The sequence below is a fragment of the Alternaria hordeiaustralica genome (assembly GCF_023758085.1).
Source record: "Alternaria hordeiaustralica strain BMP 2776 chromosome Unknown scaffold_6, whole genome shotgun sequence".
Lineage (NCBI taxonomy): Eukaryota > Fungi > Ascomycota > Dothideomycetes > Pleosporales > Pleosporaceae > Alternaria > Alternaria hordeiaustralica.
This window is the reverse complement of record NW_026056778.1, coordinates 608,810-622,905: the sequence shown is the minus strand read 5'-3', so window position 1 is coordinate 622,905 and position 14,096 is coordinate 608,810. Positions and strand designations below refer to the sequence as shown.

Below are 14,096 nucleotides of genomic sequence, written 5' to 3'. Positions count from 1 at the left end.
GATAAACGAGAAAGCGTCTACGCGAAATGCGGGGTGAAAGATGGTGGGAGGAACTCATTTGCATTACCTTCGTTGACGATGCGTACCTTGTGCTGGTACTGTTGCCTAAGAAACAACCCGAAGCCTTGCGTTTCCTCGCTAAAACTCCATTGGGTGAGCGAGTCTCCGAAAAGCACAAAGTCTGGCATTTTGTTGGCGACAGATGAAAGCGATGCAGTGATTGGTCGTTCTTTTCGTTTCCAAAATGCTTTCTTGAACATTTCGTTGCATGTTGGGAGGCTCTGCTCCATCCCAAGTGCTGAGAGTGTTGGCGCGCGCAACCCGATGTGGCACAGTCAGGCGGCGCTAATGCACGAAGCACGTGTGGCTAGCACACCTGTCTGGCGGTGCGACGCGTCTTGTTCGCGTCAGATCATCAATCGCGGTTCTGTACATGTTCGATGCACAGAGCTATATCAGGGAACTGATAGTTGTCATCCCACGACTTCTGACGGAAATTATGGATCTTCGCCACTGCCGAAGCGGTCACGATGACATCACATCTTCGTGCAACGATTGAACCCACAACACCCGTCATGCTTTATGACCTTTCCAACACGACTTTCTGGATATCAATCGGCTTTACGAATCCAGCAGTACACGATCGAGCGCCCTGAACGAAAAGACAGCGCAAAATACAACCTTATACCAACCATGTCCTCCATCAGCCTCCGCCTCCGCGCACTACAGCGCCCTGTCGTATCTCAACTCCGCGCCTTCACCACTACACCCAGTCATGCAAAGCTGATGGACACCCCCAACCCTGCCTCCAACCTTCCAGACCCTTCTGAGAACTCATCAGCCGCACCCAACGCCAAGATGCGTTCGGACACGCAAAACACCGACCAGCAATCGAGTGCGTCGCCTGACGAGCACAAGACTGGCGACGACCATCCGGCGAAGCAACCAGACCACCAGGCGCAGCCGACTCGAACGACGGGAATTGGGGGCGAGACAAAGGTGCAAGGAGGGAAAGAGGGACTGGGTGAGAGGGGCGACAAGCAGTAGACGATAAGACAGGATGGCACGCGATCGAAGGGTATATGAGAAGAATGTAACGGAAAGGTTGATGTTGGACGAAGAGCACCAAGTGGAAGAACGCGATATACGTCTATTCTCGGTTTAGCCAAGCGATATCTGACTTCTCCAATCTGACGTCTTCTCATGTCATAGTTCCAGTCCTAATGGATCTGGCGATGCGCGTCACAATACGAATGAGAAGAATCGTCAACAGAAGAACTTGCGTCACGACAGCTCACTCGTTCCACTTCTCAGTGACCGAGGCTCATACTCGCCGACCTTCCCGGCCCTAAGACGTAGTTTGTAGTAATACAGCGGCTAGGTCGCGACTACCGCAACAGCTCAATAGGTGGATTAAAACATCCAAAAGAGGTGCCTGATAACCGATAGTACCTACAGTAGGTACTGGTGCTCGCCGAGGTAAAGTCGCATCATACACCCGTACTCGGACAATCGCTTAAGTGATGCCCACATTCCATGCAGCACATCGCGGCACCAGCATGCAAAATCACGGCAATATGATCTGATTCCTGATCAATCCACCGGCCCCCATCGTGAAAGCGGACCGTAGTGCAGCAGAAATCGGGAGACCGAGGAACAATGATGCCCAGCACCAGTAGCCGATTGGTTTAAAACCCCTCTCCATCCACACTGCATCCACAATCACGGCCCGTCGCGCAAAACACCGAGTAGAGATGCAGTGGACGCGTTATTCTAGAACAGAGGCTAACAGTCTCGATGATCTAAACACGACAGCTCCTAAAAACCGATACTGCCTTGCAGGTCCACAGTTGGTGGCCCTAATCGTCCTGTGGCGCTGCGGACATGCGCGGGACGGTCCTTGTCATTGTTTCGCATTCGCGTTGTAATTACCACAGGAACGTCGGCTTCCTCGATCCCATTGCCATCTGAACTCCAATACGGAAGCGGAAATACCTGCTTGACCGTAGACTCACGAATATAGGTTCAAGAGTAGGAAAGACATCTTGCGCAAAAAGTATGCGTGTGTGTGGATACGGGTAAAGTGGAAAAGACGGCGGGGCTAAAACTACTACCATCAGTGTAACCATCCCTGCCAGGAGGCCTAGTTTTCATCTCGTGCCGTTTGCAAGTCTGAACGGCGAGGCTGCCAGCAGCCACGGGCTGTGTAGTCGGTCGCCTTACGCAGGTTGCCGGTCGAAAAGCCTAACATCATTCAGCACTCGAGAATTATAAAGACGACGGGAGCGGCTGCATTGTCGCTCATCAACCACATCGCTGGCTTAACATTCTTGCACGACTCGAGTGTTTCTTCAGTATGCGCTTTGTTCCTACTTTTGTTGTTGGCCTTTTGGCCAGCGCTGTCGCTGGACGCGTTGCACCGCGGGGGATGCTCATTGACAGGCCGATGTAAGTCTGACCGCTCGTAGAAATCAGCGTATACTGACGCTCTCATACAGTGTCGCCCACTACATGGTCGGTCAACTCGATCTCGATGAGGTTGTGCAGGACATTGAGGAAGCGAGGGAGCTTGGCCTGAACGGCTTCGCGCTCAACTTCGGTGAGTATTTTTCGTCCACGAAAGTACAATCGAAAACCGTGCTAACATTGCACAGATCAGTTCGCGCCTTGGTCCAACCAGACTGTAAAATACATGTTCGATCACGCGGACTATATTGGCGGTTTCAGCCTCTTCTTCTCCATGGATCACCATCCTGGCTTATTGGGGAAACCTACGAACTACGCCCAGTACTTCAACGATCACAAGGGCCGTCCTTCCTATCTTCTAATGACGGACCCTTCCGATGGCAAGACCAAGCCTGTCCTATCGACATTTGGTGGCGAGACCATTTCCAACGACGATTGGAACAATTTCAAAGGAAAGGTGGGCAACGTCCTCGTCGTCCCTGGCTTCTCTGAAATCTACAACCCCACCGCAAACTTCTTCAATGACCGTGGCGCGATTGACGGTGTGTTCAATTGGAACTCATGGCCTGCGACAAACGAAGGCAAAGTCGCCGTATCTGACGCGACTGACCGTGTGTTCAATGACGCCGCCAACAAGGCCAAGAAGCTGTTCATGATGGGCATCTCACCTTATCAATGGAAGCATTTGGACTATAAGCAAAACTGGTACCGTCGCGGCGAAGACAACCTCGAGAACCGGTTCGGTCAGATCCTCAGTGTCCAGCCTGATATGGTGCAGCTTCAGACCTGGAACGATGCCGGCGAGGGCCATTACATGGGACACCTGCACTCGACGCCACTGAACGAAAACACAACCAAGGTCATAACAGGGTACGACCATACTGGTTACTGGCAGATTCTGAAACCGTTCATCGCTGCGTGGAAGCAAGGCGATCGTACAACAGCTAACATGTATCCCACGAATGGCAAACCTGTCCAAGGCACTTTCTGGCACCACACTCTTACTGTCAATGGCAAGTGCACCAACGACGAGGTGCCGCCATCCGCAGACATCAAAAAGGCAGCTGAAGATGCCGTGTCAGGCGTTCTACTCGTCGCCAAAGGCCAGACGAATCTCATCGCTGTTGTCAACGTTGGCGGAAAGAAGCTGGACCAAACGCAGAAACTCAAGCCAGGATTTAACAAGTTCAAGTTCACCGGCCTGGAGACGTTGGTCCCAGGTAAGGTGCAGTTGGAGGTTTGGGATGGAAGCACCATGGTGGGAGGCGGGTATGGAAGTATTGAGGTGACGAAATCGAAGCCGCTTTGCAACTACCAGTTCCAGGTCGTTGCGGTGCCTTCATAGGTATTTCTTGAGTAGAAGTGTAGGCTCCGTGCCGACGTAGCAGACAAGTAGCTGGTAGGGACCACTTTCAGATAGTCAATGCATAAGTGTTCGATGGAAAGTTTCCGAACTGTACCTGCAGCGTGCTTACTGTGCCTCACATTGAAACAAATGAGCTCGTCTAGCGTTTCTCCATGCTGCATGTGCCTGCGTGCGCTCTTAGCCGGTTAAGCGACGCCGTACAAAACGGTGTTGCAGATGTGTGATTGACGCATGTTTGAGTACATAGTGCTATATTGAAGCACTATGAACGAGACTATCTGAGGCGCAGTACTGTAGTATTGAGTCGAGATCCCATGTCGTCTAGGTCAACAATCCGGAAGAATTAGAGTGATCAATGTGCATAACGCGATTTTCGACTAGGTTTGCAGGTATGTCGTCTCAGTGCACAAGCTCATGTTATGATCGACCAGCGCAAGGGTTTGGCCAAGCTGTTGGGTCTGCGTAGCCCCTCTGACGGCCTGCGGCCAAGGGGGCGATCACGTTTGCGAACCCTGATTGCGCGGTATTACTATGTATGAAGCCGATCGGAAGCAGAGCCGAGAGCGCTGGATTCGCTGACCTTGATAGAGAAGGTGCGATGGAAAATGTAATGAGCGGGATGGCGCGGATGAGCTACCACGAGGCCATTGGCGGAAGCACGACGGGATCCTTGCGATAAGAGGGAGTTACGGGGCAAGGCTGCACATCGTGGTATGGGTACGAGGCTACCGTGTTGTCGGTATCGGTAATTGGCGATAGCCTGGACAGAGTCAGAAGCTTCGGCGCATCCCGCGTAGCTCCACGGCACGACTCGTCCAAAGTCTATTCTGTTGTGCTTCCAGTGGAGAGCGATCGACCTCAACTACTCCTGAACAGCGAAGAAACTACTCGGTTAGCGATTGGTTTGGAAGGAGTAAAGTATGCTGCAGTTGGACATGTGAAAGATTGACGTAGAGTGCATGCAGGGCTGCCACATGTGGCATAGCTCCTGATCCGAGCCCTGATGCGCCGTGCCGGAATATTTCTGATATAGAGGTATGACCGGAGCGGAAGATAAGCTATGACTGACACATGTAATCATTGGGTGATTTTATGTGACGAGTACAGACTCGAGTTGGAAGGGTTTCTCTCTGCCACGCCTGATTGGAGGTGCGGCGAGCGGCTGCCGTGATGGCAAGGTTGCTTGAGTCCACTTGGGCTGCGCAGAACTGGGTAGAGTAATCCGTGAGAGAACAGGGCCGCCCAGGGTGTTCCGAAGTGACGGATATAGGCAGGAGGCCGTGATAGGATGGCAGAGATAGGTTGGCGATGTTTGATCGTGTTTGAGTATGCATCACGCGATGCTTCCCTTGAGCGACTAGGATAGCAATCGCGTCTGGTAATTGTGTGACTGGGCGCTGATTGACGATTGATAGTTACACACGGAAATGGTGAGAGTGGGCCGAAGGCAAATGGGATGGCTTCAGGGGTGGTGGGCACAAGCAAGCATGGTGGCTTCGAGGCCGTTTGTGGTGGCTTGCAGGGCCATGACGCACGGGCCCGGGCACCTCTCGCATGCCTCTAGCCGCGACTGGGCGCTGCACCTCGGGTTAGCATCATCAACCCCAACAGGCCCTGCGCGCTCTTGGGACGCCGGCAGTGAGACGTGAGATTTGTTTTGGCGCATCTCTGGGGTTGGTCGATAGCGCCGCGCATCACTGAGGCATGCTCCCGCAAAAGCACCTCCGAGCAATTGCGAGCAGGCGGAGCCATTGAACCCTCTGCTGCGGCTCGCTGGTCCCTCATCTTCACCCCACGCACTCGCGCTGTCAAAAAGCTTTGGCTCCCCAGACCGGACCTGCATGCCTAGTGACATGCCTACTGCCTGCTGGACCCTCGTGCATCTATCCGAGACGTTGCCTCCGTACCCGTAAACACTCATATACGTGCACGTCGCCTGCCGTAGCGCATCTGTACCACGGCAAGTGGAGATACAAGACACCATGTCAGGGTAAGCCGCGATACCTGCTGTCTTAGTAGACTTGGTAATACTTCAGACGGAATCGCTAACATGTCCAGTTCCATGCGCGAGTCGCTGAAGGCTCTGAACACGACCTTCTCGGCCACTACCGTCCCCTACCCTCTACCCGACGAGCTCTATGCGACCATAGAAGCCTTCCTCGAGCGCTATGACGACATTGACGACCACGACTCCCAGCGTTTTCACGATGATCTCCACGCGCTATACCTCCGCCACGTCGCCAGTAGTCCCGAAAAGCGCGGCGCCTTCTTATCAGCTCTGCGACTGCTTCGGCCCGCGATAACGGGCGAGGCGCGTCTGACCGCCTGGTGGAACTCGGCACTGAGGCCTGTCATCGACGGCATAGGCTACAAGAAGAGCGAGATTGAAGATGCGAGGGCCTTTATTCAGAGTATACTGGTGTACGACAATGAGGTCGACAAAGATGGCGAGCACGCGCGCTTGTCCGCCCTCTTCACCAAGAAGATACTTGATGCATACTTGGCGCGGACCAACGTGCCTGCTTCACCTGAAGATGCCGTGAGGCCCGAGAACGAATTTGTGGCCCATGAGCTCGAAGCTGTCCTGGTCGACTTTGGGCGCAAGATGCCTAAGGTGAGTACCTTCACTCAGTATCATGGTCTTCACTAATACATCCAGGTCCTCCTCCTCACACTCGACAATCTCCTCCTACAGAAGCAGCATCGCATACAGGCCTTGAACCTGCTCAGTGCCTTCGTCCGCCTCCAGCCGCCGCACCTCCACCTCGTCCTCGAGACCCCGCTCATTCAGAACCTTGAAAAATGCCTGCTCATAGACAACTCGTCCACTGTCATTGAGCTCGCTCTCGTCGTCCTCATCATGTTCCTGCCTCACATTTGCGGAGCGCTGACCTCTGATCACCACCTCGAGAAAATGTTCCTGGTCTACTGTCGGATACTATGTTGGGACAAGTTGGGTAACACCGACGAGAAAGGCGGTGATATGGACATGCAAGACGACGATAGTGAAGAGGGGGATGACGAAACCGACGCCGACTCCGAACACGCCTGGGAGCAGGTGCAGCCATCCATGGACTACCCTGATAGCCCGCCGCCGACTCTTATGCACTATTTCACCTTCCTATACGGTCTCTTTCCCCTCAACTTCATGAGCTTTGTGCGCAAGCCAAGGAAGTATCTCAAGTCACTCAACTTTCCAGGCGCGCGCGACTTCGACCTGGACCAAGATCTCATCCACAGCCGGACGGAACCCTACCGTCGCGTTCATCTACTCCACCCGAACATGTTCACGACCACAGTCGAAGACGAGCTGAGCGAGAACAGGTGGCTGAAAAGCGACCCCGCAGACGTCGTCATTGAATGCATGGACCTTTGCGTTGCCGTATCGTCGACTTTGGAGGACCCCGGCCCACCACCCAACGCAGCTTTACCCCCTGTCCCAGAAATACCCTCGCAATTCACTCTAGACGATCAGGACGGCACAACAGTACACGAATCAGACGCAAGCTGGAGGAATACTCAGTCGACTATGAACGTTTCGTCAAGCGATGCTCCAGATGTTCCCGATCTTGAACTCCCACCAAGGAGCAAGTCTATCAAGTCTGCGGTATCTATCAAGTCCATGGCCTCACCGTTGCTGAAAGGTCGCGACATGATGGATTCTCCAACACTGCCGCCTACTAAAGATACAAAGAAGCCGGATATGTCTGGTCAATCCGCACAGCGGTTCGTGGCACATCAACCCGGCCTTGACAGTTTCGCCCAATCGATTTCCGGCAATCAATCTACCCACCATGACTTCCAAAACCACACCATGGCGTCTTTGCAAAGAGAGATCATGCTACTTCGGAATGACCTCAACTTTGAGCGGTATCTCAAATTGCAGCATCTTGCTCATATCGGACAGCTACAGCGGAAGCATATCAAAGAAGCGACTGTGGAGGCGGAGACCCAGAATTTGATCAACACCAACAAGACACTAAAGGCCAAACTCGCCAAGGCAAACGAGCTGTACGCCCAACTCAAAAAGGAAACGCTTACGAGCCGGAGCCAGTCCAAGAAATGGGAAAGCGAGTTGAACAACAAGGTTCGGTCGTACAAAGAGAGCGAAAAGACCTGGCACAGTGACGAGGGCGGTCTGCGATATGAGCTCCAAAGGACGCAATCAGACTATGAGCAACTCAAGAAGATTGTAGAGAGAGCTGAGGCAGAGCGACTAAAAGCCCAACAACGGACCAAAGCGTTGGAATACGAGCTTGAAGACTACGCGGACATCAAGCGGGAGCTTGAGGGTGCGCAAGATAAGATCATAGCATTCGAAGACCAGAGGAAGGAGCTACACACCCTCATTCAGGAGCGGAACGACTTGCGCAATGATCTCGAAATCGCAAACATGCGATTGAACAGCCGTGAGCAGGAACGCGAGCGGTCGATCAAGGCTTACGAGCGCCGGATTATGGAGCTCGAGTCCCGACTACAATCTTCCGACAGAAGCACTGGCAAGCCAGGGCAACTGCCGTCTTCCGTGCAGCAGATGCTCGACTCTGCGCTTGCAGCGAGCAACGCCAAAATGCAGCAACTCAAGAAGACTCATTACCGCCTCCTTGAGCAATATACCGAGCTGCAGATGAAGTACCATGAGCTCGAAGGGGAGCGAGAGGCTGAGATGGGACAGCTCTACCCCCGGGACAAGTCTGGTCATATCGATTTCGGCACTTCACGGGTCAGTCGCAACTCCAGCATCCGACAGGCGACCAACTACAGCTCGAGATATTTGACACCTCTATCTACTACCGAGGCCACCCCAAGCGAGGAGCAAGAGTATTACGAATATCGATCGCCGGACTCCGTCCACAGCCCAGGATCAGCCGCTTCACCACCTCGTCCTGCTCGGCTTGAATCACTACAACAGGGGAAGCCGCAACGATCTCAAACAGCGCCATCGCCCTACCCTGGGTTTGGTGGCGGATACGGACCAAACTTTTCCGCAGCATATGATGCGTCTCTCCACAATCAGTTTCAGGCTCCGAAGCCTCAATCTAGCGGGCAGAGTAGCTTCTCCGCCGACACCGATGGAAGCTCAAGTAAGGAGAGAAAAGACAAAGTAGACCCGAAATCGGAGGTCCGGATATACGGTCGGGGTAAGTTATCGGTATTACGTCCTGCAACATCAGAGGCTGACTATGAGACAGGCGGCGCTCAGAACATCGGAAAGAAGGTCAAAGAGAAGGAACAGAAGAAGCCTTCGTCTTCCAAAACTGGTGGTTTCCGCGGCCTCAAGGGCATAATGTGATCGGATTGGGTCACCCACTTGTTTTGCATGTGGTGGTGCCGATCGAAGGCGCCACCATCTCATCAGACGGAATTTTGCGCGACGCGCCTCTGTCACACTCGGTTATCTGCATCCTTCTATCTCGTCTCGCTTCGGCACGACCACAACGGCCACTTCGTCATCAAAGTCGCGACTCAACATATTTTTGTCCACTACTCTTTCTTTTGTTCACTAGTTTCGCATCTATGTATAACGACACTGCATGACACATAGGCCGTTTCAACGCCTACGACTGGTTGACGCCTACGACTGGTTGCATGACCGCATAGTCCTCAGATACCTGCCTCCAATGGCATCCTAGCATCGACTTACTTGTCGACTGTAGCATAGTCCCAAGACTAATAGTGTAATACATTGATACCAATCACATCCATTGATCTCTCCATGCGTACACTCATGCACCAGCATCATACCGTCCCTCCAAAACGCAAGCATGTATCGAAGGCGCCCACAGCAAGAGCGCCCTCGTGCCAAGACACTAACACGCTCTCATTCGCGGAGAGCAGCCGAGACCTGACAACCACCTGGACCGCATCTGCCATTCAGATCCCCACGACACCACCAACATGCCGGAGATCGAATCGCGACGATCACCATCCACAGCCTCAGACCTAGGGACGCATCAGGCCCGCAACTACTGCAACCGCCATCGCAAACAGTAAAGTTCTGATGGGTCCCGAGTACTTGCTTTTTCCTCGTCTGTCCACACACTTGCAACAGTCAGCCTCCTTGAAGCTAGCGCCGTTGGCACTATTCGGAAAATAGCTCACAGGAGATGTCATCCCGCACTAACACGTACGACTAAGACAACGGCCGCCTTGCTGTCCCCTTCCTTCCTTCCTCCCCACGTTCGCGGCGGCCGGGAGCGCGAGCGTACATAAAACGGGTTGAGCGTGTTTGGTACTGTGCTGGGTGCCGTAACGTGGGGATCCTGGTCTGACATGCACTACTCGGTAGATAATCGACTGCGACGGATTGCATAAGGCATCCATGAGGCAGATACGCAGCGCAAGCCAAGACCTATCAAGATCCCGTCGGGCTTTTCATAAGCAAATGCTTTCTCGACTCACGCATCCTTATCGTGCAACCGGCTGACTCGTGTTGCTGAGTCGGGGTCGGTTGTCGCTACGAATAGTGCCGATGGTTCAACAAGTGATCAACTGATCGCGGAGACGGGTGCTGCCACACTGCAGGCGCCGAGGAGTGGAGAGGGTGTGTGTTTGGAGGTGCGCTAAGTTGTGCCGCGCAAAAGGAAAGAGGGAGAGAGAGGAGCGGGTGGGTACCCGAGCTCTCGTCATAAGGGGGTGCTGGGTGATTGGCTGGGTTGGGGAACCGGTCGTTGAGGGCGAGGATGAGTCTGTGGACGACACATGTAGTCTCCTGGACTTCGCGCTCGAGCCTGAAGTCTTTCAGCGAGGACTTTTGGGTGTGTATATTGGTAGGTTGGTCGTGTGTGCGAAGTCATACTTTGATACCGCTACCATCCCATTGTACTGCTGACAGCCTATCGCAATGAGCGACTTGACTTCCGAACTATATATGTATGTATCTATCTAAATAGATCTTCTCGAAAAGAAAAACATCGTCAACACAAGAGCTTGATGGGTTGGTAAGTTGATGACATTAGTTTGTTAGTGTAAAATAATCGTCTCTATACTTAACCATGGCACCGAAGAATGACTCTGCAATGAACGTATGGTCCGTGGAAGACCTATGTAGCAGGGGAACGAATGTATGATATTCAGTCATGCTAACGCGAAGCTGAGATGTAAGCATATATCATCAGTTCAGAACGACATTGACCTTCCAAGATTACATTGTCGTTGGCAAACGTGTTAATTTTCTGTACTTCATATTCTAGGGGCACGTTGTAGTCCGCAACACTTGCAGCCAGAATCTCAGCCAGACACCACCTTTCTCATATCAAGAGCCTTTCCAATGCCATGTCTTTACCAATCAAACGCATCTAAAGTACCTCAAGACCCATTAGCCCCAGCTCATCTGCGCATACCCTGTGGTAAAGGTACAGATTCTCCAAATCCTGATGTACGCGAGCTTGCCTGTATACGTTTGTTGTCGAGCGGCGCCCTAACAACCTGCATACTACCGGTCATGTTTCGCGGGCCAGTCGGAGTTGTAGCAGGTAGTGAGCGGTTTCGCGAACTTGCCAGTAGACTACTGTGCTTTCTCTGCCAAAATATCCTCGCCTCCTTCTCTTTGGCTAGCTCCTGATGTAGCCTCTCCCGCTCTTGATGATGGTTGGCCATTCGTGCTCCTTGTTTCACGTGGCCGATCTCATGGGTCTGGAGGGTATTTCTCTGGCCCAGCATCTTCGATCGGAGACGAACGATATCACCCTGCATCCTCAACTTCTCTGCTTCCCATTTCTCCTTCTGTTCCTTCATCGCAATGTACTTGACCTTGTAGTTTTTGGTCTTCCTTTCTTGATCGAATAACATAGCCTTCCAATCCTCGCCTCCTTCCTCTTGCTTGGCATGTTCAGCAGTAGACGCAGCTAGAGCCTCCTGGATCTTGTACTCCTTTTTCCACGCGTTCCGCTGCGTCTGTATATCGCGTCGCTTAGTCTTCTCGCGCATGAGCTTGGCCTTTGTAGCACCGATCTTCGCGTCTCGTTGATCAAGCTGAGCTCTGAGTTCTCGTGTCTCCTGCTCATATTTGGCGTGTATCTCGGTTTCATAGTCGCTGATTTGTTCCTATGATGGAGCGTTAGCGACTACCATGACCCGAGAACCTCCAGGAGAAGGCCATAACTTACAAACAGGCGTGTACGTTTATTCGAGACTATTTTGCGACGTTAGCCAGGTTTCAGATAGGCGCTGACGCTCTGCTTACCACTTGGTAGATCGTCGGTCCGATCGTCGCTGAAGTCAACGAACTGACGTTTACCCAGACTAGGCGAGGCCGTGCTCTTGCTGCGATGTACAAGCTGCAGATTCGACGCATCTACCGCAATGGGTTCATTGGGATGTAGCCTCTCATTCGCAGGTGAACTGAAGAATGCGTTTCGTGAAACTTGCTCGTATGAAGTATGTCCCGCCTCTGCCAGAGGTTTCTGGTGTCGGACCAAATTCGTACAAGCGAGTTTGAAGTGGCCCAGTATATCCGGGTTCACAAGATCGAAGACCTGATCCAGTCGTCCAGTTGACAGGAAGATGAAGTTGATAGCGGAATCAACTACTGCACGCTCAAGCTTGCGTTCTGGATTCATTCCGGGCTTCTGACTGCTGTAATCGTGCGAGCCACCGATATAGCTGAAGGGCGGATCATAATATACCTTCGACGAATGTATGTCCTGCACCAATGGAGTGACTTGCTTTCCTGGCCCAGAATAGTAACAGATCCTTTCGCCTGTAGCGCATGCCCATACTGGCGGGCCGCTGGCTTTGCGTGAATAGTGACCGACTAGGAGCATGTGGCGTCGATGTGTGTTGTGCTTCTCGTCCAGATACAGCTTCTCGGAGAATTGGTAGAGTGCCATATCAGATATGGCGGTGAAGTGGGTCGCAAGTCTGCCTGTCGCGTACTTGGTGAAGTCACCGAGTATGTACCTTTTCTTCGGCATCATCTTTGCTGATGAGCTGTATTGCATAGCGCGTGCGGATATGGCGGTATCGGGGCGGTACCGATACTCGATTGGTGTGTAATCGCAGGCGCGTTAGAATAGTACACTCAAGTACCCGGCGGTATTGGCCACAGGTCGTGCTCCGTAGCTGGTAGAATGCAGTATCTCAAGGCGATCAGGCAGTCGAACGAGGAAGGTTGTTGTGGGGGAAAGTCGAAGAGCGAAGAGGCTGTAGGTCGCGTTTGACGCGCTAGGCGGGGAGCAAACGCTACCTCCAGCATCAGCAAGGTGAAGGTGAGTAAGCAAGTTCGGGCTGACGAAGCTACGAAGAGAACAACCAGATGTTCAGGATCCCAGCGCGTGCAAGAAGTGGTAGCAGATTCGACACATGGTGAGAGACAAGAGATAAGCGTGGTCAGGATTGATACTGTCATTGATCATAAATTGGGATTATATACAGGTCGCGACGTACCCGTCTTCGCCCTAGAGCAGGCATCAGCACCTCCAAGTAATAACCTGATACAGCCTCACTCACCCCCAACACGTGTGCTGACTTACGCCTTGTACACAACCTTGCTAACCTTGTACTCCACCACAACACCTGGCTTTCCCTCACCTGTGATGAAATGGCCGGCAGCGACATACGTCCCGTTCTGCAGGTCCTTGTACTTCTCGTTGCCAGTCTCGAAAGTGAAGTTGACGAACGAGTCGCCGTAGTCCGTGGTCTTAGCATCCGAAGCACCAGATAGCACCTTGCCGACATCAGGCGTGAGCTTCACGGTGCCCTTGTAGTACATTGCCAGAATTGTTCCGTCATGATTCCTGTATACCATAAGCATTAGATGTTCTCTCAAAGCTGTGTTAGTGTCTTTGCACTCACTTGACCTGACTCCTGACGTCCAGGCGCATGTTTCCGCCATCGGCATCGTTGTGGATGTAGTCGTAGCCGGTACCGTGCAGCTCTCCGTCCAGCTTTGGCTCAAAGCCCGGTTCACTCTTCACTGTACCGGATACCATCGGGACGATGACCAACTGCGCGCCATGCTGGCCTCCGACTTGCATCGGCGCATCGATGTCGACGCGGACGGTGAAAGCGGGTTGGAGAGATGGGAAGCCTGACATTCTTTTGATGTTGCAGAGGGATTCGGGTAATAGTTTTGTGGAATCGATTGCTTGTATTGGATGCGATCCTTGGTATGTACGATGGGTTTGGGGTGGAGCTAACCTATGTAGTTGGAATGCGGAAGCTACCCCTCTGACCCCACTTTGAGGGGAGGAGCTTCCTTCTTTCCGCACCGGTGACGGCATCAAATGAGAGGCATCCGCTCTGTGCACATGTAGCATTTGTA

The 14,096-nt window shown here is 52.7% G+C and overlaps 5 protein-coding genes across 5 annotated transcripts; 3 read left to right on the top strand and 2 right to left on the bottom strand.

Moving 5' to 3' along the window:
* Positions 1-693: 693 nt before the first annotated feature.
* J4E84_004107 (uncharacterized protein) lies at positions 694-1,047 on the top strand (the record flags this gene model as incomplete). Its single annotated transcript, XM_049386715.1, has 1 exon — positions 694-1,047. The coding sequence occupies one exon, from the start codon at positions 694-696 to the stop codon at positions 1,045-1,047; it is 354 nt and encodes a 117-aa protein (XP_049245485.1).
* Positions 1,048-2,511: 1,464 nt separating this feature from the next.
* On the top strand, positions 2,512-3,811 carry J4E84_004106 (uncharacterized protein; the record flags this gene model as incomplete). Its single annotated transcript, XM_049386714.1, has 2 exons — positions 2,512-2,599; positions 2,655-3,811. 2 exons carry the CDS (start codon positions 2,512-2,514, stop codon positions 3,809-3,811), a joined length of 1,245 nt encoding a protein of 414 aa, XP_049245484.1.
* Positions 3,812-5,814: 2,003 nt separating this feature from the next.
* Positions 5,815-9,125, top strand: J4E84_004105 (uncharacterized protein; the record flags this gene model as incomplete). The annotated part of the gene is made up of 4 exons (XM_049386713.1): positions 5,815-5,822; positions 5,891-6,446; positions 6,492-8,973; positions 9,025-9,125. The coding sequence occupies 4 exons, from the start codon at positions 5,815-5,817 to the stop codon at positions 9,123-9,125; spliced, it is 3,147 nt and encodes a 1,048-aa protein (XP_049245483.1).
* A 2,036-nt stretch (positions 9,126-11,161) lies between these two features.
* On the bottom strand, positions 11,162-12,750 carry J4E84_004104 (uncharacterized protein; the record flags this gene model as incomplete). The annotated part of the gene is made up of 2 exons (XM_049386712.1): positions 11,162-11,878; positions 12,007-12,750. The coding sequence occupies 2 exons, from the start codon at positions 12,748-12,750 to the stop codon at positions 11,162-11,164; spliced, it is 1,461 nt and encodes a 486-aa protein (XP_049245482.1).
* A 551-nt stretch (positions 12,751-13,301) lies between these two features.
* J4E84_004103 (uncharacterized protein) lies at positions 13,302-13,869 on the bottom strand (the record flags this gene model as incomplete). The annotated part of the gene is made up of 2 exons (XM_049386711.1): positions 13,302-13,569; positions 13,628-13,869. The coding sequence occupies 2 exons, from the start codon at positions 13,867-13,869 to the stop codon at positions 13,302-13,304; spliced, it is 510 nt and encodes a 169-aa protein (XP_049245481.1).
* Positions 13,870-14,096: the final 227 nt, after the last annotated feature.